This window comes from Sapajus apella, unplaced genomic scaffold (genome assembly GCF_009761245.1).
Source record: "Sapajus apella isolate SASKATOON/1434 unplaced genomic scaffold, GSC_monkey_1.0 scaffold49, whole genome shotgun sequence".
Taxonomy (NCBI): domain Eukaryota; kingdom Metazoa; phylum Chordata; class Mammalia; order Primates; family Cebidae; genus Sapajus; species Sapajus apella.
Window position 1 is genome coordinate 3,618,747 of NW_022436989.1, and position 25,226 is coordinate 3,643,972.

General features: G+C 46.8%; 1 protein-coding gene across 6 annotated transcripts in view; it reads right to left on the reverse strand.

Moving 5' to 3' along the window:
- EFCAB2 (EF-hand calcium binding domain 2) overlaps positions 1-25,226 on the reverse strand; it is a 139,249-nt gene that overhangs the window by 11,804 nt on the left and 102,219 nt on the right. For 2 of the 6 annotated variants that reach the window (XM_032242197.1, XM_032242199.1), the window contains 3 exons: positions 23,972-24,014; positions 23,757-23,823; positions 20,163-20,343 (listed from right to left, as the gene is read on the reverse strand). In XM_032242197.1, coding sequence (XP_032098088.1) covers positions 20,228-20,343; positions 23,757-23,823; positions 23,972-24,014 — 226 coding nt within the window. In that variant the 3' untranslated portion in view covers positions 20,163-20,227. Of the gene's footprint in view, positions 1-497; positions 779-18,999; positions 19,198-20,162; positions 20,344-23,756; positions 23,824-23,971; positions 24,015-25,226 lie in introns of those variants that run through there. The other 4 variants (XM_032242196.1, XM_032242198.1, XR_004257899.1 and 1 more) reach the window with 3 other exon arrangements.

Below are 25,226 nucleotides of genomic sequence, written 5' to 3' on the forward strand. Positions count from 1 at the left end.
ACCATGCTGGCCAGGCTGGTCTTGAACTCTTGACCTCGTGATCTACCCTCAGCCTCCCAAAGTGCTGGGATTACAGGTGTGAGCCACCTCGCCTGGACAATTTTTTTTTTTTTTATTTTTATAGACACAGAGTTTCACTACATTTCCCAGGCTGGTCTTGAACTCCTGGGCTCAAGTCATCCTCCTGCCTCAGGCTCCCAAAGCGCTGGGATTACAGGCATGAGCTACTGTGTCCCGCCCAGTTATCTGATGTTGACCATAGCACGGCGGGGCTTTCTAAGAGTCCCCTTATCCCTGCACCCCTTAAACTTTAGATGGGTTCAGGCACTGATAGGCATTACATTGTTTACACAGGAGATTTCAGGGTCAGAAGGAAAAGGCTGCCTTTTATGAAAGCGAAGAGAAGGCACACGAAGAAAGTAGGTACTGGGAAGATGTTCAAGAAGAAACAAAGAGCCAAAAGCCGTAAACACGAAAGCCAAAGACACTCATGTCACCTTCATTCATCGATTCATTTTTGCACCCCTAGAAAAGCCCATGTGTGCTGTAAAGAAAGTTCTTTGCTCCATACCTTCCATATTTTGCAAATGACTTGTGGAAGATTCGGCCGGGCTGAGGGGAGAAGGAGCCATACTTTTCTTTTACAAGCAGACACTTTACCCTGTGGTCAGCAGGTGGGGGCAGAGGCTGGGGTGCTGCTGTCCCCGCCACTCGCCGGGCGTCAGACCCACGCACGTGTGCACTCGGTGGTCTTGACTCAGTGCCCACGAGTGCAGACCTGGGTGAAGAAAGAAGGAAGTCTGATTCCCTGCTGCCTTTTCAAAATGTCCTTGTTGCTTTTTCTCATTATCCCCTATTGCCAAAAAGTAAATTATAAAGTTAATTTTTAGCAGCAAAGCATGCACACGTTTTGGTCTTTGCTTTTTTGGCATAAATTTATCAGTAGAATCAGCATTCTGATTGTGAAGCCAAGTTTTCATAAGCATGCACATGTAGTTGTTTTTTGTTAAAGGAGAAAAATATTCTTATTCCTTTCTTAACACGCTGTGAGCTGCTATCCTATGGCTGACACAGGGAGGAGTTTCTTCCCGAAAAGGATTCTTTCCTCCCATTTTGCAGCACGGAAGTCCACACTACAGCCACACTAGAACCTAGCAAACGTCTTAGGTTGTTGGTGTCAATGCAGAACCCCTTTAAAGAACAAAGGATGAGGAGGCCACTAACATTTCCTCTTACTGCCTTCTGTGGCCACAGAGCCACTGACCACTGTACTCAGGCACATCCTATAAACATGCCCCGACGTGCAGAGCCTGAAGAGCTTTCCAAGAATTGTATTTGACTGTTTTGCCTTCCATGCACACACTGGAAGAAGCAACAGGCTACTCCTTGATTTGGGCAAAGGCGCTGCCCTGGCCCTCGGGGAGCACTGCACAGCTGGCAGGGTGGCCGGCTGTGGGCATTCCAGTTCATGCTCTTGTTTCTTTCCTGCCCCGCAGAATACGCCCAGGAAAGTCAAAACTGGGTCCTGTCTTATTTAAGACGTCTCCTTCCTCAGTGTTTGTGGTCATGGTATTGAAACAAAGTTATTAATCCAACTTAATTCTTTGTTTTGTCTTTGCTTTTCTTTCTTTTTTTTTTTTTTTTTTTTTTTTTGAGACAGAACCTCACTCTGTTGCCCAGGCTGGAGTATAGCGGCAATACCTCAGTTCACTGCACCTCCACCTCCTGAGTTCAAGCGGTTCTCCTGCCTCAGCCTGGGACTACAGGTGTGAGCCCCCACTCCTGGCTAATTTTATGTATGTTTAATAGAGACGAGGTTTCTCCATGTTGGCCAGGCTGGTCTCGAACTCCTGACCTCAAGTGACCTGCCCGCCTCAGTCTTCCAAAGTGCTGAGATTACAGGCATGAGCCACCATGCCAGGCTGAATCAACTTAATTCTGTTTTAAAAGTTAATGAAGGCATTACTCGAGTTATGCAATGGGCCAAGCATTGAAGAATAAAATGGCAGGGACTTATGGTTTGAAAGGGAAGTCAGATGAATAAATACACTACAAGATAACACACATTTAATAAAGGCATCCACATAAAAAGTACCCTGGGCTATGGGAAGACAGGGCTGACAGTACCTCTATTTAGGTGAGAAGGAGCAAGGACAGACACTGAGCTGAGGCAGGAAGTATGAGGTAGTTCAGCCCGGTGGTTACTGCCCGGGTCCCCCAGCATGGCCCTGCCACTTGCTAGCTTTGTGCCAGAGGCATTCGGTTACCCTCTCTGAGCCGTAATTTCCTTACCCATAGAATGGAGATGATCACGCTTTTTAGATAGTCAACTCATATACTATTATAGGGGCTACATTAAATCAACAACATATAGAAATGACTGCAGGTAGCAGGTGCTCAGTACACACACCCAGTACTATCACTTAAGCTGAACGAGAAGGGTGATGTGGAGGAAAGAGCAATGCACACCCAGGCGTGGAGGCACGAGGGTGCTTGTCTTCCTCAGGAAAGGCCTCAGAACTCCTGTGTGAGTGGAGGGAAAGGTGCTCCTGGAGCAGTGCAGGGGAGGAGGCCAGAATGGCAGCCGGCTGTGGGGATTATTAAGCAGGAGGGTGATGAGACAGACACTGTCCCTCTCCTTCCATCTGCGCCCCTCTCTCGTCCTTTGCACCTTTCCATTCTAATAGCCGGCTTAACTTCTATTGCCTGAGGGTTTCGTCAGCCCCCTGCCTCCAATGACTGCAGGAGGGCAATGAACAGCTACAGAACTGACACCGTTCATTGCCTGATGAGTCGGAGTATACGTAACCCAGCCCTCGCACCCCTCAGAGGCATATATTCTCTGGGACTCCTAGAGTTGCCCAGCAACATTCAGCTCCAGCTACCCACAGTGGTAACTGGCTTGACAACACACCCTTTCTTAGCTGGCTTCCCTTCTCTACCTTCCTTCCCTACTCCCAAATAGATCATCTACACCAGAATCCTCGTTTCAGAGTCTGCTTTTGACAAAACCCATAGTGAGATACAAGCCATGACCATATCATCTATTTAGAAAAATACTTCTAGAGGCAGGTGAATAATGGATTGGACTGGGTAGAGCCTAGAGGCAGAGCTAGGAGGCTATGGCAATCGTCAAGGAAGGAGGGGATGGGGGCTGGAATCATCTTGTATTGAAAGAGTAGAGAGGAAGGGATGGACCCCAGAGACACTGAGGCAAGTCCTAGTGACTGTGGCATGTGGTCCAGTTGAGAGGGAGGAGGAATCGATTTTGCTGCATGTTGGAGCCCAGCAGAACATTCAGCCGGAGAATCTCCATGGAAGGCTGGATCAAAGGTTTGGATCTGGGAATTCTTGCGAATGGCAGCTGAGGTCATGGGGATGAATGAGGCCCCTGGGAGAGGCTAAAGAAGTGGAGCTAAGGCTCGAATCCTGGAGACACTAAGAGTTGAGGGTGGAAACAGAAAGAGGCCTCAGTGAGACGTAGAAGCAATAGCCAAAGAGAAAGGAGATAACCTGGAAAGAACGTCCCTTTTTATCCGAGGAAGAACGTCAGCAGGGCAGGGTCGCCAGCAAGCGTTACATGTTGCAGTGAATTCAGAAGACACGCAGGGTGGGACACAGGCTGCTGGGACTGGCAGTGGGCATGTCACTGAGGATCTCAGCAGTGTCAGTAAGTGACGGAGACAGAGGCAAGACTGTGGGAGGCTGAGAAATGGAAGGGAGGGGCGGACGAGCTCAGGGAGAGGGGAACATTTCTCAGAATGCTTGCTGGTGGAGGGAGGGGAAAGAGACTTGGACGAGGGGGAGAGAAGTCTAAAGGAAGGGAAGGTGTTTTTTGAAAAGATGGGGTAGACGTGATGAAGGCTATGGTCTGAAAGCAACAAATATATGGGAAGAGAAGTCATGGGAGAGCAGAAAGGGGATGGCTGGTGGAGGACAGTGGGTGAGGAGGCTGCCGAGGAGGAGGTCGGCATTCAGGAGGACCCGGGGACTTCTGAGAGTGGAGATGAGAAGGTGAGAATGGATGAAATCACAGGTGAGCGTGGAGACGATGACCGCTGTGCCCGCGCCATTCCGCTTGGAGGGAATCTGGGCTGGGCCGGAGTTGGTGGTGGAGAGTGTCACGAACTACAGGGTAGCTCTCAAACCGGGGCTGCTTTCAGAGCCTGGGGTGGTGCATAGAGGGCCCTGAGCACCCGGAAAGCGAGCGGCCTGAGAACCAGGAGAGCGCAGCGAGGAGGAGGAGCCCCTGCCAAGCCCAGGACCCCTGGGAGCCCGCGGCGGACCTGCCCCGTCAGCGCCCGCAGCCGCACCTCTGCCCCCGGAGCTCTTAGATGCCATTGGTCTCTGAAAGGGAGACTTGATGGGGTCAGAGCCCAAAGGTTTCTACTTAGTCCTCTGCTAAGTAAGAGGCTAGGTCCTCCCGGGTTCAAGCGATTCTCCCGCCTCAGCCTCCTGCATGGGTAGAATTACAGGCGCCCGCCACCACGCTCGGCTAATTTTTGTATTTTCAGTAGAGGCAGGGTTTCGCCACGTTGGCCAGGCTGGTCTCGAACTCCCGACCTCACGTGATGCGCCCATCTCGGCCTCCCAGAGTGCTGGGATTACATGCTTGCGCCACTGCGCCCGGGCCTTCGCGTTTATTCAGGGAAGTCCGTGCCCGGTGTGGGGTGCAGTCTCACGGCGCCTGGGCCCGTTGCCCTCCCGTACCCCGCTTGGCGCTGGAAAGCCGGTTACCTGAACGCGCCGTCCTTCCTTTCCGCGGCTGGCGGCGGCGGCGCCACTTCCGCTCTGCGCAGGCGCACGGGGCGCCGGGCCCCCCTGCTGACCGTCCCGCGCAGGCGCACGGGGCGCCGGCCGCCGCCTCCGCCCCCCCCCCCCACTCCGGCTGACCGTCCCGCGCAGGCGCGGCAGGTGCACCGACCTTCTCATCACCTCCCGCCCCGCGTGGCGCTCGGCGGGCGTGGATCGAGCCTCTTCCTGCCCTCTGGGTGCGGCATCTTCACTGCCGCCTCTGCCCTCGGTTCTCACGCCTGCCCGCTCGACCTCGCCCCTGCCCCACTGCCCTCAGGACCCCACGCCAGATGCAGCCACGTGGGTGGGTGACAGCATCAGGAAACTGGAAGCGTGTCTTTGGAATGGGATTACAACTGTTTGAAAATCGTTCTGTCTCCCTAGCTTATGAATTCTGTTTCTTTGTTTTTTTGTTTAGTTCTGAGACGGAGTCTTGCTCCGTCGCCCAGGCTGGAGGGCAGTGGTGCGATCTCGGCTCACCGCCACCTCCGCCTCTTGGGGTCCAGCGATTCTCCTGCCTGAGCCAGCCGACTAGCTTGGATTACAGGCGCGCGCCACCACGCCTGGCTAATTTTTTGTATTTTTAGTAAAGACTGGTTTTGCCATGTTGGCCAGGCTGGGCTCGAACTCCTGATCTCAGGTGATCTGCCCGCCTCGGCCTCCCAAAGTGCTGAGATTACAGGCATGAACTACCGTGCCAGGCCGCCATATCATAGGAATTCTTAATTGCTAGATCAAGAAAATCTTTAAATTATCTAGTTAATCCTGGTTATTCCTGAAGAAAATATCTCAACTTTCCACTTGGCTTACAAATCCAAATTTGTTAATAACCAATGCATATTGATGAATGAGCAAATTTAAAATGGAAGAAACACAGATATAACCAGGTGCAGGTCTGAGTCGTGTCAGCATTTTTCTTATTTTTAAATATACATTATTCTAAATATATAATTTAAATATATCAAATATCGAAACATAAATGGTTGTAAATATTATTTAACATGTTTAGGGAAGAGTTATATTAGAAGTATGGAATTCATGGAGTACTGTTATCACTTACCTAGATAATTTTTCTAAATCATCTTTTTCCTTGTGACCCTATAATATATGAAACCTGTTTTATCTGTAATAGCTTCATTAACTCAAGTCCAAACACTTCACTTCCACCCACATTAAGAAAAACACAGATTCACTGTGGCAGAAATAGCAATGTAACTGTTAATGCAAACACCAAATCGCCAGAAACGAACAAGGTAAGAAGAATGTTACTAAGTGTGGATTTGGCTAGCACACAAGCCAAAGTGGGGCTTCTACTTCTCTTAAGGGACACAGGCAATTTTAAGGCCCACCTGTGACACACACACACACTTATGAAAGTAAAATACATGTTTTTGTTTGTTTTCCAGAGACAGCGTCTTGCAAGTTGGCCAGGCTGGAGTGCAGTACTGCACCTCTAACTCCTGGGTTCAAGTGATCCTCCTGCCTCAGCCTCCTGAGCAGCTGGGACTACAGGCATGTGCCACTATGCCGACTAATTATTTTTAATTTTTGTAGAGATGGGGTCTCACTCTGTTGCCCAGGTGTCTCTCAAACTCCTGGCTTCAAGTGATCTTCCTGCCTTGACCTCCCAAAGTGTTGGGATTACAGGTGTGAGCCACAGCATCCAGCCAAAAATGCATATTATCAAGAGAAATCAAGAAATATTTCGTTTGAAAAATTAAAGAAGCAAACTGCTGTGCCTTCGCTGTGCAAACAGTATTTCAAAGAAGCCAAATCGTTGATGGCAGAATATTATCTTGTTTTTTTGTTGTTGTTTGTTTGTTTTTTTGAGACAGAATCTTGCTCTGTGGTCCAGGCTGGAGTGCAGTGGTGTGATCACGGCTCACTGCAACCTCCACGTCCCAGGCTCAGGTTATACTCCCACCTCAGCCCCCTAAGTAGCTGGGACTACAGGCGCGCACCACCACACCTGGCTAATTTTTCTATTTTTAGTAGATATGGGGTTTCTCCATTTGCCCAGGCTGGTCGTGAGAAAATTATCTTTAATGGAGGAATTCCATTGCATAAATGAAGAAGGAATGATAGAATCTTTTTTTAAAAAAAATCACCATTTTGCAACTCTTACTAAAATAATGTTAATGGCAACCATTAAGTGACAGGTTGACGGAGAGCTTCATACAGTGGGGATCAGGCTGACAGCACCTAAGTCTTAGTGACAAAAAGAGACAATGCACTCATTATGTTCTCTCCTGAAGGAAGGCAATAAAAATCCACCACTTCCAATGAAGTTGATTTGCAAAAAAAGAAAAGACAAAAACAAAACTGACCCTGACGGCGACCAAGCCACTAGATTAAAGTTGGTCTACGGGGAATAGAGGGAATATTGGGACATGTTAAACACCACGACAGAAATGCAATCAGACAGGACCAAAATGTGGAAAATTCTCCAGGACCAAAGACCAGGCGCTTCAACAAATGAAAGACAAGAACAGAAGGGGAGGGAGAGTTAAAGTTGAAAAGACACAGCAGCCAGTGGCCACACGAGGGCCTTGTTTGGGTCCTGACTGGAATAAACCAACGGTAAAAGCATGTTTATGAGACAATAGTGGAAATTTGAAAATATCGTATATCAGATATTACAGAATTATTGTTAACTTTTTAAGATATGATCATGGTTTCATGGTTGTGTGGGGAAAGGGGGAGGAGGTCCTTTACCTTATCTGCTAAAGATAACATCCAAGCATTTACAGATGAAATGATGTGATGTCTAGAATCAGTTTTGAAATAACCAGCAGGGGTGAGGATGGAGGTGAGGGGAACTGTGGAGGGAGAACAGGTGAGGCAAGATTGGCCATATGTTAATGTTAATGCATAATAAATACATGAGGGTCCATTGATTCTGTTGTTTGTTTGTTTGTTTTGTTTTTGCGACAGTCTTGCTCTATTGCCCAGGCCGCAGTGCAGTGACATGATCTCGGCTCACTGCAGCCTCTGCCTCCAGGGTTCAAGCAATTCTCCTGCCTTAGCCTCCTGAGTAGCTGGGACCTCAGGCATGTGCCACCACGCCTGGCTAATTTTTGTATTTTTAGTAGAGTCAGAGTTTCGCCATGTTGGCCTGGCTGGTCTTGAACTCCTGACCTCAGATGATCTGCCCTCCTGGGCCTCCCAAAGTGCTGGGATTACAGGCGTGAGCCACCACACCCAGCCCATTTATCCTATTCCTTACGTGTTAAAATTTCTTAATAGAAAGTCATTTTTTAATCACCTGTGCTGGGGATCGGCGTCTTGCATAACTAGTTACACGAGACCTTAAGCTTGGCTGTGCGCCATCCTCAGGCTCTTCTCCTCTGTCCTACACCCCCATCACAGCGAGCACCTCCTCTTCTTTCCGTTGTCCCAGAAAAGGAAATTTGAGCCAACCGGTCATTGTCTCTGGCTCTGCGTATTCAGTCTACAGCTTCCGTTGCCTCTTTTCACTCTGTCGTATCCCTAAGCCCACGCTCCCTCCTTAGGACCATGTTTACAGATTCTAGACCGAGAATGTGCCTTCTTCTGCCATCAGCTTCTCACCAGCTTCCAGCGGTAGGCCACTCCACAAGCAGCCACTCCTCCTCTCCCTAGTTTTTCTTTAATGGATCCAGCTCCTGGTACTGGGAAGTTCTGAGCCAAGCAGTGCTCCCCAGACCTCCTTCCTCGGGTCTTCCCTCCTGACCGTCGAGGACCACCTCCGATCCTTCTCAACCTCACAAGGTGCAGTACTGAAACAACCCCTGGCCTCTCTGGATGCTTACTTGTTCCTTCCCTGATGAGGAAGACATCTGATTGGATGTGTGAAGCTTTGCCTTTACCACATTTTATCACTTTCCAAAAAGTCTGGATTGGGCCTGCCTCCTGCTCTGCTTTGTATGTATTTTGTTCTACCAACAAATGAGAATTTAAGGCGAATCTGTAAGTCCTCCTGCCACTGGCATTTAAAAGTGGCTGCGGGTGGTGGCTTATGCCTGTCATCCCAGAACTTTGAGAGACCGAGGCGGGTAGATTAACTGAGATCAGGAGTTCGAGACGAGCCTGGCCATCATGGCAAAACCCTGTCTCTACTAAAAATACAGAAATTAGCCAGGAGTGGTGGCAAATGCCTGTAGTCCAGCTACTTGGGAGGCTGAGGCAGGAGGATTGCTTGAACCTGGGAGGTGGAGCCACCACGCCCCGCCAGGCCTTTGTTTTCAAAAAGCCTTTGCAGGAGCAAACAGCTGAATTGTCTGGGGAGAGCAGGCAGGGTGTCTGGGCCGGGAACGGGAAGGCCGTTGACAGGGCACTGCGGCCTGTGGCCTGGTGTCAGGAGGGAAGGGCTGTGTGACGACGTCAGAAGGGTGGGCAAGGCTGGTAGCTGTGCCAGTGGTTGGTGGGCAAACCGGAGGGAAGAACTCCCTCCATTCTAGGGTCTGGCTCTCACACAGCTTTCTCTCCTGTAGTCTCACTCTGGGCTTAACAAACGTCACGTCAATATATTCCCTTGAACAACCTGCTGGAAAGCCCCACCTTGAGAGAATCGCTCCAGGTTTTCACTGGTTTCCTCACAGGGGTCATTCCAGTTTCCGGAGCAGTGGACTGGGAAGGAGACCGGGCTTCTCAGGCGACGACGCAGTGACTGAGCCGGTTTTGGTGTTCGCAGTTGTCATGGTCTTGGTCCATATTGTTAGACTGTAGAGGCACCACGTAAACCTCCAGATTATTGTGTGATAGGAGGTAAACTGAGGACTCCTCTTGTTTTCATTGGCCAATAAGGGATTGGAGTTCCACTTGATTTAGAAAAACTGAAATGGTGTTTCTGGGACAAGGGTGTGATGGCTGCATTTCACAGCTGGGAATCACATATTGCCCAGTAATTCTCTCCTGGTAGTTGAAATTAAGCACACCGTTTTTGTGAAGGACTGGCTTTTGTAGCCGCCACACTGGCTCAGCTGGAGCTAATGCTAATTTGTAATGCAGCCAAAAACCACGGCAGTCGGGCCCTGCCTCGACCCCAGCCTCCCTCCTCAAATAAGAATGGGCATCAGGACTGAAGATCACAAGAATGTCACACTGAGAAACCATGCGATCGTGATGGTTCACTTGCAATGTGATGAGAAGGGATAGTTTTAGATTTCACAAGCAACTAAAAAATGCGGCGCTACCATTGAGTTGCATATGGTACACACGCAGTATTTTCTAGTCTATGTGAGTCCAACATGCCTCAGGGAATCTGAAGGACCACTGAAAAGAAATAACTGAGTGATGGAGGTCTGCTAAGGGTCCTGGGGACACAGGATGGCGGACAGAAGAGGACACGGGACTGCCCTGATGGCATGTTTGCCCTGTACCGAGGTCCGCTAAGGGTCCTGGGGACACAGGACGGGGGACAGAAGAGGACACGGGACTGCCCTGATGGCATGTTTGCCCTGTACCAAGGTCCGCTAAGGGTCCTGGGACACCAGATGGGGGACAGAAGAGGACCCGGGACTGCCCTGATGGCATGTTTGCCCTGTACCAAGGTCCGCTAAGGGTCCTGGGACACCAGATGGGGGACAGAAGAGGACCCGGACTGCCCTGATGGCATGTTTGCCCTGTATCTTTTGCTGCTCTTTCTCCTTCCCTGTCTCTAACTTTGGGCTGTCCCCAGCTTCAGCCCTCGGAGCCCTTCTCTTCCCTACTCGCCGTCCCTTCTTAGGTGACCCATCCAGCAGCACGGCTTTAAACATCTGCACACGGACCACTCCAACCCCAGGCTCCCCAGAGCTCCTGACTTACACTGACAGCCTGGATGCTCGATTGGCTTCTCTGCGGGAACATGTCTCAAACCACACTCCTGAGCTTCCCTTCGACCTGAACGAACGGTGTCTAGTTGCTTCGCCCTAAACCCTGTGATCATTCTTGAGTCTCTTCTCTAATTCCATCCAATACACTGGGAACTCCTGTTGCTTCCACCTTCCACACGGATCCCAAGGCCAACCACCTTTCGCTCTCCACCATTATCATCCTGGCCTGAGGCACTATCCCCCTGGTAATGTCCACTCACCGGCTCAGCACCATTCAGTGGCTCCTCTTCACACTTAGCATGGCTCCAAAGTCCTTTCCTGGCCTACAGGGCCCTTCCGTCCTCATCTGCTTCTCTGTCTTCATTCAGGCTGCCAAGGCCTGGGGTCTCCCTGCTGGTCCTACCAGCTGCCAAACACTTGGTGCTTGACGTTCCTCTACGAGGAATGCTCTTTCCCACGCTCCGTTTCCTTCAGGCCACTGCTCAAGATCACCTCCTTAGAGAGGACTTCCGTGTCATTCTGGATAGGACAGTACCTGTCACTGTCCCCCCTTATCCTGCTTTATAGTGTTAATCCCGACATGACGTATATTTATTAATGTGTTATCTACTGTCAACCTCACAGTCAGAATTCAAGTTCCTAATGACAGGGACTTTGTTTCGTTTACTTGAACTGTTTCTTTTCTATTTGTGATGGAATCTTGCTTTGTCGCCCAGGCTAGAGAGCAGGGCTGCGGCTTTGGCTCGCTGCAGCCTCTGTCTCCTGGGTTGAAGCAATTCTCCTGCCTCAGCCTCTCAAGCAGCTGGGACTACAGGCGCCCGCCACCATGCTCAGCTAATTTTTGCACTTTTAGTAGAGACAGGGTTTTGCCATGTTGCCCAGGCTGAGCTCAAACTCCTGACCTCAAGTGCTTCACCCGCCTCAGCCTCCCAAAGTGCTGGGATTACAGGCGTGAGCTACCACACCCAACTATTTTATTAGAACTGTTTCTAGCACAGAATATCACTAATTAAATATTTTGTTGAATGAATGAAGTTAAAATTACATGTGCATCCTTTCCATGAAGTCCCTGAGGTCACAAGTTTAGAAAAATGGATTTCCTTACTCCCAGACATCCTATAAATACCTGTACCCAACCTCGTTATATAATTGAGGATGTTTCCTATATACAGAAAATATTTATATTCATTCATTCAGCGGATATTCACTGAACACTTTGTAATGATAGATACCGCTTACTAAGCCCTATGTGCAGGGAGCCCTTCATGCTCAGAGTAATCCTACAAGGTAGCCATGATTTCCGCCACTTCACAGATGGACAACAGAGGACACACACATCATGTGACGTTTCCCAGGTCACGTATCCTATACCTGGCACAGCTGGAATTCAGCACTCTTTTCCCTAAGCCATGCTATAAAGCTATTTCAGCATTAGCTTCAAGCCATTCACTCTAGAACATTCTCACCCACCTAGTAATGGCAGCAAAATTGCCAATGTGAGCACATAAAACATTTGCAGTTCAGCCTCTCACTTCCTCTGTGAAGTCCTCTGAGTCCACAGCAGAGCGGGCTGCTATGATTGGCCCCGATGCACTTTGTTGACGTTGCTGACCAACTCTTGCTCAGCATCTTTGTGTGTCTTACTGTCCCTCCCATCCTGGTGAAATCTCTCAAGGGCAAGGGCTATGTCTCGTATTCATTTTGGCATCTCTGGTGCCTAGCACAGTGTCTGCCACATAGTGGGAACTCAATGAATGCTGACTGGTGAGCAAATGAACTGCATGAGGAAACACTTTCACAGCCTAAGCAGCTGGCCTTTTGGTGTCCTTCTGGCTGTGACGGTCATTCTTCACTTCTTTTGCACGCTTTTTTCCCCGGTTCCTATTTTGTTGCTTGAATATTTGTGACATTTCCTGCTAAGTGCTCTGTGCAAAAGTGGCCGATTCTAATTGCCTCCTGCAAATAATATTTTTTTCTGTAAGAAATCGCATCTCTTGAATTCAGATTCTGCCTGTAATGTTGTGCTTTATGAGCTCCATTTCAAAGCGGCCAGGGGGTTTGTTGTTTCTGTCTGAAGAAACAAATGCGAGGCTCACATCTGGCGCTTCCTGTAGCTCGACCCACTGAACCCTTCAGCGCATTGCCATGGGCCTTTAGAAAGTTCCAGTTATCAATGGAATGCAAATTTTTAAAAGATCAATGAGATACTCTTTTTGCCTATCAAACTGGCAAGATAAAAAGCAAAAATATGCTGAGAAGGGTTTATGCTGGGAACAACCTTTCTGCAGGATAGATTGAAAACACATTAGCAAAAGACTTAAAAATAGGTCCCCATCACTTTAAAAGTGACCCAACAGTTCTGCTTTTAGAAATGTATTCTAAGCAAACAATTAAATTAAGACTTAACTACTAGGATGTTCATCATAATTTATTATAATAGTGGAAACTGAAAAGTATTTAAATTACTGAGAATAAGGAACTAATGAAATAGCCAAGTGTGACAGCTCTAATCGCAGCACTTCAGGAAGCCTAGGCTGGGGAGGATCACTTGAGGCCCGGAGTTCGAGGCTGGAGTGAGCTATGATTGTGCCTCTGCACTCCAGCCTTGGTGACACAGCAAGGCCTACCTCTAAATTGATTAATTAAGGTATAGCCAAACAATTAGATGCTATACAGTCACTCAAAGTTATGTTTTGGGTAAGTATACACTGACATGGAAAGATTGTTCATTACGTATTAATTTAAAATAGCAGATTATATAATGGCATATATGGTCTGATCTTGTAGTGTTTTTCAACTTATGTTTTTTTGGGGGTTTTTTTTGGTGATGCAGTCTTGCTCTGTTGCCCGGGCTGGAGTGCAATGGCATGATCCTGGCTCACTGCAACCTCTGCCTCCCAGGTTCAAGCGATTCATCTGCCTCAGCTTCCCAAGTAGCTGGGATCACAGATGTGCTACCACACCTGGCTAATTTTTGTAGAAACGGGGTTTCACCATGTTGCCCAGGCTGGTCTCAAACTCCTGACCTTCAGTGAACCGCCTACCTTGGCTGCCCAAGGTGCTGGGATTACAGGCATGAGTCACTGTGCTTGACCTGAATTTTCTTTTTTAAGAAAAATAACAATTTCTTCAAATGATTACGAGTGTTTTCTCCACTAGACGAGGTAAATAATTCCTGCTGCTCTAAAGGGACTATGACTGATAGCAAATTTTTTAAAAAATAGAACAAAGAAAAAAAGAAACCTCTTAAAGCCTCCTATTTTCATATTCTAGAAATAAACTTAACACCTTATAGTTAACAGCTATGACAGCAAACCCCGGGTATCACCCCACAGCAGGCTGGGCGGGCGCACACTCTCCCCAGTTCATTCTGTTATGTACCCACGTCCCGCACTCTGTCCACACCCAGGCAGCAGGTCTCCATCCCTGCCCCACCCTCTCTCTTTTTCTCGCTCCCTCTCTGCCCACCTGGCTTTCTGTAAATAATAATTTCTGTCATCGCTTACAGCTTTATAAACATTTTCACTTTTATTATTTTATTTAATCTTCACACCAGCCCTGAAAACCGTTTTATCCACTTTACAAATTAAGACGCAGAAGCTCAGCAATGTTTTTTTATTTTTTTGAGCCAAGGTCTCTCTCTGTCACCCAGGCTGAGTGCAGTGGCGCAATCATGGCTCACGGCAGCCTTGACCTCCAGGGAAGCTCAGCAATATTAAATGTCTGGGCCAATCATGTAATCAGTACGTGGCAAAGCCTAACTCCAAATCCCACACTTTCATTCGATATCAGAGCCCCAGGTAGTGGTTTTCACACACAAGCATGCATAAGGCTCCCGAGAATGTGAAAAATTAAGTGTCCTGGGCCCTACCTCCAGAGATTCTGTTTTAGGGGTCTGGAATGGTGCACCCCCCCATTTCTAACATCCTCCTTCCAGGGGCTCCTGAAGCAGGTGACTGGCAGCCACATGTTCAGAAACACGCCTGGCTCGGCAGCGGGCATATGCGACCGTGAGGCTCTCTGTCTATTTAAGTGGCCCAGAACGGTAACGTAGTGATACTCATCTTCCAGGAACTGCCGGTATAAGCAGGGAACTTTCTCATATGGAAGGATTTAGAAAAGGGAAAGGAAGGAAGACAGGAAGGTAGGAGAGAAAGATCTAAACACGTTCCGTCCCACAGAAAATCCTCCTGCCCTGAGCTCACAGTCATAAGCCCAGCGAGCCTGCTATGGTGGACCCTCTTTTTTGCGTCTCTTAGGCATTTGGCACTTAGACACTGGCTGACTGCAAAGGGGACTCTCAGGTGGGAGAAGGACTAGAGCTGGGCTGTTTTGCAGACAGAGGTGCACAGGGGGTGAATGAAGGATCCAGAGTGAGTCACACATAAAGCCGGGACCAGAGTGCAAGACCACCAGACCCTCAGGCCTGAAGTCATGCACCTTCCCCAGCAGTGTGAGCACAGAGGTGGCTTTCCACGGGGCCCGGCGGAGCTGGCAGACTCTGCAGAAGCCAAGAGGCATGAGGGTAAGCAAATGTCCTGCACAAGAGACCAAGCACTCTCCCAGTCAAGAAATGCCATGGTGATTTAAATCGGATGCTGAAGGCAAGGTCAGTGAGCTGAAGGGGCAAGATACACATTGCTGTGGTTTGGGTGTAAAGAAAAGTGTTCCCTTTGCAAACAAGGTACATTTATTCTGCAACTCAGGAGATAAAATGAGATTTCTGTGGGAAGCCTCTGTTACGCTTTCTGGTGGCCTTAAAAGAAACAGACGCATTTGTGCTAAAGATAAAAGTTAATTGCATCCCGTAAAGCCAACACTATGATACTAAACAGAGAAGATTCCCTTGAGACAAGATGTGAAGTTTAACATCAGTCAGAACGTTTGACAGACTCCTCTAAGGTGGGACCTGGGGAGGTACGCAGTTATGAGGCACCCTTCCCCTACCGCCTTCCGTGCACGAGTCTCTTTGGAGAGAGAATATGGTGTCATCCCCTGACTGTCAAGAGATTAGGGTTCATTCACCAGACTGCAGTTCTTTAACGGCTTACAGGATTTAACTCAGGGCTGTCTTGTATGCTCCAAACAAGTCGGTGCCTGTGTTTACGCATCGGGCGCTAGCACGTGCTTTACCGCTGCATGTCCGTGCTGGCCCCCGCTGCCGAATGATACGCCCCTGGGTATGTGTCCACCTCAAAGGTTAGTTCCTATCTCGGCCACCCTCCTTCCCAGCCACAAAGCACTGCCTATCACAAACAGCCTGTCTGCTGGTGCTCTGAGGGTCACCACACTCCTTTGCTCCCCCGCCTCCGCCCCGTCCTGGGGACATGTGGCTCATTGTCATCTCTGGCTGGTGATTCTGACATGCACGGCCAAGCAGGAGGCACATCAGTTCTCCACCTGGATTTTACCTTATCCTGGGAAAAAAATTATCTTGGGAAACTGGAGAAGGAAGAAATGCCTTCCACTGTTACCATTGCTAGAATCATCTGTCAGAAAGCCCTCTATAAGTGACGATTCCTCGCCATCACTTTCACTCACTATTTTTTGAATGGGATGACCACACATTAATCATCTAAACTGGAATATTTCTAAAAGTAACAAGAAGACCAAATAATAATTACACTGGGACGGGTGTAGTCTGGGACTACCCCGGGCAAAGCAGCACATGTGGTCATCCTCTTATGCAGGCCATGAGTAGAACAAAGAAGACGCACAGGGCAGAGTCCCAGATGACCCCAGCTGACAAAAGATGTAAACAGAAATAAGCTTTATTCTTGTCAACCCCTGACATGTGGGAGTTTTGGTATCAGAATATAGCCTAGAAAAAGCGGATCTAGCCCCTTACTGTTGTGTCACTTCTCGACTGCCACCCCTGTAAAATGAGGGCAACTTACTAGCGACTATACCGAGGGGTGGATGTGAGGATTAAATGAGTTCATGTAGGTGAAGCCCTCAGGACAGTGGCTGCAACACAGAACAGTCAACGAATATGAGCCACTCTTACTACTTATTCATATAATAAATAGGAGAAAAAGCTGGGCATGGTGGCTCACGCCTGTAATCCCAGCACTTTGGGAGGCTGAGGCGGGTGGATCATGAGGTCAGGAGTTCAAGACCAGCCTGACCAACATGGAGAAACCCTGTTTCTACTAAAAATACAAAATTAGCCAGGCATGGCAGCACATCCCTGTAATTCCAGCTACTCCCGAGGCTGAGGCAGGAGAATCACTTGAACCCAGGAGGTGGAGGTTGTAGGGAGCCGAGATTGCGCCATTGCACTCCAGCCTGGGCCATAGGAGTGAAACTTTGTCTCAAATAAATAAATAAACAGGAGAAGAAAATAAACACCCTAAGAACAGAGTGAAGCGAAATTTCCAGGGAAACATGTTATCTCTCAGGAATGGTAGGAACAACCACCTGTTGCTACCACAGCTGCCATCTGCCCTTTCAGAAACCCGGAGCCTCTAAGCCCTCCCTCCGTTAGCCCACTCCGCCTGCCTGGGTCTTTCCTGACACGCTGGCCCCACAGACCCCACCAGAACTGCTTTCTCGCAGATTCCTCAGCTCCCTCGGCCTTTGGTTCCTTCCACCTCACCCACATGACAAAACCTTAACCCTGAAGCCCTACGACGATCTACCTTTTTTCTTCTTTGCTCTCGAGCACAAAATCTTCCAGGGTTTCTTGAAAATCCTTACATGGGCTCTTTCTCAACTCTTTCTCCCATTTTCCACAAGAGATACTCCACAATTCCACCATTCTCTTCAAGCCCTAGAACCTACTACCTTCCTCTCAGAAGACAACAGGGGCCGTGAAGTGGGGCCCACAGGCGTGGGTTCACTGTTCCTTCCTGAGTCCCTTCATTGCTCCGGAAGCCGGCCCTCCCGCCTTCTCCGTGTCTTCTCCCTCCCTGGGGCTCTCAGCTCTTGGACTGTGAGTGAACATGCCCACACCCTCCTATCTTCCAAAATCGCTCGCTCAGCTGCTGTCTGTTTCCTTCTCTTCACTGCAGAGCAACTTGTCCTCTGGCCTTCTCACAGCCATTCCTTCCTCAACCCACTCAACTCTACACCCTGCTGCTCCCCAGCCTCTGCTCTGGGAGAGGTCCTCAGTGAACCTTCACTGCGGACCCCCATGGATGCTTTTTCCCTCTTTAACTGACCTCTCCTCTCCACTGCAGCTGACATGGCCACGGCCGCCTCCTTGCGAGTCTCTCCGAGCTTGGCATCCACGATGCTTCTTTCCAGCTTCCCCTCTGCCCGAGCTTCCCCTTCCCCGTCCCTTTTGCGGGCCCCTCTTCCTCTGCCTTCTTTTAAATGCTGACATTCCCCATGGTCTCGTTCTAGCCTCTCTTCTCTTTTCCTCTCAAGGGATTAATTACTACTTAACTGCTGAGAGTTCCAAAATCCAGGTCTCAGCCAGGTCTCCCTTCTATATCCAGCTGATTATCGAATGTCACCCTTTGGGTGTCCCCGGATGTCTGCACCCAAACTCATCATTTTGCTTACCAATGCCCCACTCAGGTTTCTTATCCGAACGAATGGCACTTTTACCCATCGTCTGTCTGAGCCAGAAACCTGGGATTCATGCTCGACTGTTCCCAGTCTATCCCTCCCACAAACCAAATAGCCTACAAGCTGGTCTCACTTCCAGGTGTGACCCATCAAGTATATTTTTCATGCCGCTTACAAATGATCTTTCTCTGTGATCTTCAGAATAAAGTCCAAATTCTAACGCTGAAACTTAACACCTACCCCGATATTCTTAACAATACGGCTCCCGTTGGCCACTCCAGTTTCACCCTCATCATGACCCCCAAATCTCCTACATTCCACACTACTGAGCTGCTTTCAATTCCCAGGGGGTTCCATGTTTCATGACACCCCCAGGGTTTTTGTACTTGCTGCTCACCTGCTGGAACGCCCTACGCCCCGCCGCCCACTTACTGAACCACTCGTGTTAAAGTCACGTGTTTCCCGTCCTGGTAAGCCTTCTCTACACACTGGCACCTCTCATCCCCCAGAAAGCTCCCCCACTGCACGGCTGAGTAGCTGCCTCTCTTCTGCATTTCCACAGTACTCTGAAGGAGCCCCTATCTGAAATTGGCTGCTAACTGACTTGCAGGTTTCCCTCACTAAACTGTGACCTGGATTAGTTAGGGACTCTGGTTCCTAGCACATTATCTAATGACACTCATTCAATGCTTCCAGAAATGAATGAACAGTGATAAACAATCTCTTGGGTAGCAGCTGCCTCTTCTAGGGGCAAGACTACATGCCTGAGGAAGGCTCACAGCAACGTTAAATGTTTACATATAATGAAAAAGCCATCTTTAAATAGAGATCTCTGTGTGTGTGTGTTGTTATAAAAGAATATATAAGTTATGGAAAACTGCTCATTTTCCTTTACCTTATCTTCCCCTTTGCTTGTAAGAGGCTCTGTATTTTACACTTCTCCATGTGACCTCTTTACTCAGAGGTGCACAGGTCACTTTCTTCTGTTCTTTCAGGAGCTGCACTTTCCCGACACCGCGACAGTACTCAGCACTCTCACTCGGTATTCAGGACAACATTCCATGGCAGGTACGCTGCACGGGTGACAGCTTTTCTAAAGACAAAGAGAGAATTGCCACCACCTTATATTCTCATTTCCACTCAGCCTTCTTTCCTCTAGTTTCAATGACCTCAACTCCTTTAGCTGCTCCATAAATGGTGTCACACTGGATCAGCAAATTTTAATTTTTACACTAAGTTATTATAATCTCAAATGGTATTTGTAATTGGCACTCATAGAAAATCAATTATTAGTATTTATTTTGATAAATCTCCTTCCACACTCAGACTGATGAAGTGTTTGTTATTGTTTAAAAAAGAAGCCATCGTAGTGCTACTCATTTTCAATTGGTGGTCATTCTGCCCCCTCTTAGATCTTTATATGCCAAACCTGGGGTCACTACAATCACTTTCATTTTGTCTGCTTAATTAATTTGAAGGTAACCTGAGTTTTATTGTAGAAAATAAACAATGATCCATTCTAATGTTAAAATGTTTTTATTTTATTTATTTATTTTTTTTTGAGTCTTGCTCTGTTGCCCAGGCTGGAGTGCAGTGGCACGATCTCGGCTCACTGCAACCTCTGCCTCCTGGGTTCGAGTGATTCTTCTGCCTCAGCCTCCTGAGTAGCTGGGACTACAGGCACTTGCCATCATGCCTGGCTAATTTTTGTATTTTTTAAGTAGAGACGGGGTTTACCATGTGGGCCAGGCTGGTCTCGAACTCCTGACCTTGTGATCTGCCCGCCTCAGCCTCCCAAAGTGCTGGAATTAACAGGTGTGAGCCACCGTGCCCAGACAGAATTGTTTTTAAATAAATAGTAACATATCATTCTGTAAAGCTAGACATACTAAATTTGTTTTAAAGTGTTATGATCATCTTTAAACAAAAGTATCTTAAAATAGTTATCTATTTTAAGTTATCTATTTAAAATAGTTATCTATTTTAAAAACAAAGTATCTTAAAATAGTTATGTCACAAGATATTAAATATCACATATAGGAATCATGAGAGAAGATGTGAAATTAACAAGGACAAGCAATTTCTACAATTGTCCTTTTACTTAGAAATTATCTTTAGAACATTTAATTTTCATCTATCACCATCATTGATATATAGTCCTTGTAGTTAATTGAATTTGATTCTGGATCAATTGCAGCAGACAACATTTCTTCCATTTCCTCTTGAGAAAAAGGCTCACCTTGGAGAGACAAAAAGGAAAATGTATCATTTATGATCATCTGATTTTTTTTCTTTCTCTTTCCGCTAGCTAGCTTAATAGCCATGGAGCCCCACAAATCCCCACAAAGTCACTAGCTCCTCTCCCTGCAGCTGCAGAGCCAGCACATCACGACAGTCGGGAGGTTCACAGCAAAGGCTAGTGTATACCCTGGCAGATTTTGGACTTCTCGCCTGCAGATGTTGTAGATCAAGCAACCTTAGAACACATCATTTCAGGCAAGGCAGCAGGAAGACAAAAAGACACCATGAACAACGTTATTTATTTAGATGAAAACTTCTGAAATTCCCAAAGGATCAACTTGGAGCCCCAGTATGTGATTAAAGATGGAAGGAAAATAATCTAATGGTTAAAAGCACAAGTCTGGATTCAAATGCTGGCTGCCTCTTACTAGCTCTAAGATCTTGAGCAAGTCAGTTAACTGCGCCATACCTTAGTTTACCTGTCTCTAAAATGAGGATGATAATAATTCTACCCATCACACAGGGTTGTCAAGAGAATTCAACGTGTTAGTATTTGAATGGTACTTAGAACAGTACCTGGCACAGAAGCAGCAACAGGTAAGTGTTTTTTAAAAAAATTGTTCTGAGATCTTCCCTGCTGCTAAATACCAGATGATGCAATACACATTGCTGGACACTTACGGACTTCTATCTCCTAGGAACTTGTTTCAATGTGATTTATTTTGTTTATCATATGACATTCTGGGCAGTAAGAATGTATATTCTCAAACTAGTGTTTGATGCTTGGCGGATATTATGAAGACCGTGTAAGTAACTTTAATCCATATTGTTATATGGCATAAATGTACTTAAAAACAATTTGTAGAATTCTGAGACTCTCAAAGCAACAATTCTTAAGCTACTAGTTTACCAAACTAGTCAACTGCTATTACACTTAGCTGATGGGTCTGTTACATTAAATCATAACTTAGATTTGTTTAGTATTTACATTTTATATATTACTTCCAAACATACTGGCTCATATATGTGGAAGGTTTGTAACAATACTTGTTGAATGAATCATTGAAATCATATATATTCTTATTTCAAAATACCCGTCCCATGCTTAGCCCACTGAAAGACTCAACAGTTGATCTTTAAGTACCATGAACTCCCTGTAAACATACCATCTTGGCAATTATCACACAGCTCCTCCGGGTAAACCACATGAGCGCACCGTCTCTGTATACACTGCAGTCTGTTCTGACTTTGTTGTTTCAGTCAGGAGCATTACCGTAACTCTTGTGCTCAAGGGCAAAGCCTTGATGTTACTTTTGATTCAGCTCTCATCTTTGTCTCCTACGCTCTGTCATCATGACCCATGGATTCTGCCCCAGACACTCCTGTATCAATCCCTTCTTTCCATTCCCATTGCCATTGCCAGGTTAGGCCCTTATTTGGGTGCCTTCAGAATGCTGAAATAATCTTCTAACTGGTCTCCCTAGTCCAACCTCTTTCTCACACATCTAACAAACCGACCAGCACCAGAAAAACCTTCTCATGATCACTCACACACCATGTGATTCATCCGCTCAAAAGCCTGTAATACTTCTCCATTGCCCACAGGATGAATTCCAAACTTCTGACCCAGGGACTCCACAATTTAGTCCCAGTCAATCTACTGAAGTTAATTTCCTGCTGTTTGCCAGCATCACCCTCGGGTCCAGCAAGGCTTATTTTCTCTCTGAAATAGCATGTTCATTCCTACCTCTCAATTTGTGTTCAGACTGTTTTACACACCTACAACGTCTCCCTCTACTGTACGTGAGAGAATTATAATGCACAAGAGTCTACCTCTGCCCTCAACAACTTAACCATATACACTCTACCATCTCAAAAAACCTATTTTCTCTTTAAGTCTTCCAGACCAAGCTTTCCAGGCTGGTCTGGCCCTGGTTGATCTTCAGATATTTATTTTTCTATCGTCTTCCATTGTCACTATTTTATGTTACTTTTATTTCCCCAATAAGATTGTAATATCCTTGCAAGAGGGAGTCGATTTCAGTGTCATTATACCTTCCTACACTTACTGAATACGAAACACATAGTAGGCACACGACGGTAGGAACATCGAACTGTTTTGGCCATTTTGACTAAATTCATGTTGCCTAATATGTAACCCAGGATTTACTTTCGTTAAACTAATCCTTAGGATTAAGAAGCTGATGCTTTGAAAGTCATAACATCCCCATCAAAGTTAATCCCTCAGATCATTTTGACAATGGCGTAAGAGTTCTTGGGTGGCAGCTATGATGTGGTGTCATTCTTACTCTCACTCCCTGTATTCCCCCCAATGGTGGATCAAGCTGGAATGGTCAGACCAGTTGTGCACGTAGATGCAGTCTTAGCTTTCCCTGCTCCAGATTACTTGCACTTTTGATTCTGTCTCAAGTGATTAGCAACTCTGAGTCATTCAGGACCCAGTCTGTGAACCAGAGGGCTCTAGCTCTATACGGGGGAAGGCAAGGTGACCAGTATGAGGATGGTTTCAGGAGACGACCTTCAGGGAAAACAAACGTACACATCAGCCTAGCAGAGAGAATTCCCAAGGAAACATGTTGGCATATATAAGTGTGCAGGTATTATGTGTGTATATGCATGTGTATGAAGGGCCATGTTCAAAGCAAATATATATGGTTCCATTAACATTAAAACAGAAAATGTTTAGTGTTAAAAATGACCTCATATTAAATTGAGGCTGTATTATCTATAACTTCGCCAACAGAAAAGCTTTTTAAAAAGGAATTTTTAAATTCCTTCAGCACTGTGGGAGGCCAAGATGGGTGGATCACCTGAGATCAGGAGTTTGAGACCAGCCTGGCCATCTCTACTAAAAATACAAAAATTAGCTGGGCATGGTGGCCCACACCTGTAATCCCAGCTACTCGAGAGGCTGAGGGAGGAGAATCACTTGAACCCAGGAAGCAGAGGTTGCAGTGAGCTGAGACTGCACGCCAGCCTGGGTGACAGAGTGAGACTCTGTCTCCAAAAAAACAAAAAAAGAAGGAAATTTGTATAGACTCCTATTCAGATCTTCAATCTAGGAAGAGCCCTTCATTTACAGTGATTGATAGTGCATGTTTTCCAGATGGCATATCTTTTATTCTGAAAATTCCATTCAGAATGACTGCAATTACAGAAGTAATCATTATACTTTACAAAATCCTATGAGACAACAACACAGCTCCCCTCACCCTGCTCCTCTTAACCCCCACAGAACAGAAACAATCCCCAAACCAAAACAGTAGGAACAGTAGATAACTTTCCACCAGAATGACTGATTCTAAAGTCTCCCCATAACTTTCACATGACTGTTAACAAATTATTAATTCCTCAGGTAGGTCACTGCTGTAAGCACTAAATCATGCTTACCTTCCTCAGTCATATACTTGATCAGTTCGTCCTTAGTAAGAAACCCACGTTTAGCTGTATCTAAAACCTAGGGGAAAAGAAAAGATAGATATTATATTTTTTCATTTCGCAAGTTCTACATGATGAATTTTTCACATAAATAAGCATAAACATGTGTGTATATAAATATCGGTATTTACATACATGTATATGTATATAAGCTGGAGTTTACATACCTCAAAAGCTCGAAGAAGGACATCTTCTGGAATTGGTCTGTATCTATAATTATGCAATAAGTTGAGTCAGTGCCATAGTATTTACCATAGTCTCTGCATAATAAATCAGCAGTCTCCAACCTTTTTGGCAGTGGTGACTGGTTTCATGGAAGGAAATTTTTCCACAGACCGGGGTGGGGGGAATGGTTTGGGGATGAAACGGTTCCACCTCAGATCATCAGGCATTAGATTCTCGTAAGGAGCACAACCTAGATCCCTCCCACGTGCAGTTCACAATAGGGTTTGTGCTCCGATGAGACTCTGACACCAACGCTGCTCTGACAGGAGGCGGAGCTCAGGTGGCAGTGCTCACTCTCTTGCTGGTTACCTCCTGCTGTGCGGTCCACGGCTCCCAACAGGCCAGGGACTGGTACCAGTCCACGGCCTGGTAGTTGGGGACCACTGGAATGATTAAATGACCACATAAAACAAACTAGGGCCAGGCGTGGTGGCTCACACCTGTAATTCCAGCACTTTGGGAGGCTGAGGCAGGCGGATCACCTGAGCTCAGCAGTTCAAGACCAGCCTGGCCAACACAGTGAAACCCCGTCCCTACTAAAAATACAAAGATTAGCCGGGCGTGGTGGTGGGCACCTGTAATACCAGCTACTTGGGAGGCTGAGGCGGGAGAATGGCTTAGGCGGGAGAATGGCTTGAACCCGGGAGACAGAGGTTGCAGTGAGCTGAGATGGCGTGGCGGCACTCCAGCCTTGGTGACAAGAGCAAAACTCCATCTCAAAAAATATAAACAAAAAAGTAAAAGCTGCTAACACACTGGGATGGTAGCGCTTGCCTCACTGAAATCGTGTCGTATTTCTGGATGTGAAAGTGGAAGATACCTCAACCCCACAGGAAATACTTAGGGCAAAATCACCGACATGTTTGCGGTTATCTATTAGCTTTTTGGAAATCAATTTATGTGGGCACAAGACTTCTATGATGAACCAACTCTGGTAAGCTAATGCTATATTTGTGCTAGAAAAATATGAGGATTCTTATTTATCATTGATAATTTAAAACAGAAGAATGTTGACTTATGATCTTTGCAGCTTATTTGCCCCCTAATTATGCTTCGCTAAGGTTAACACGAGTGTGGTTGATATTTCTAAGCATGTACCAACTGGTAGTTCAGAAGTATCTAGAAAGGTTAGAAGGAGGCCACCTTAGGAGACATTGGTTGAGCATAATATACAAAGTGAAAGAGCCAAGCGTTCTG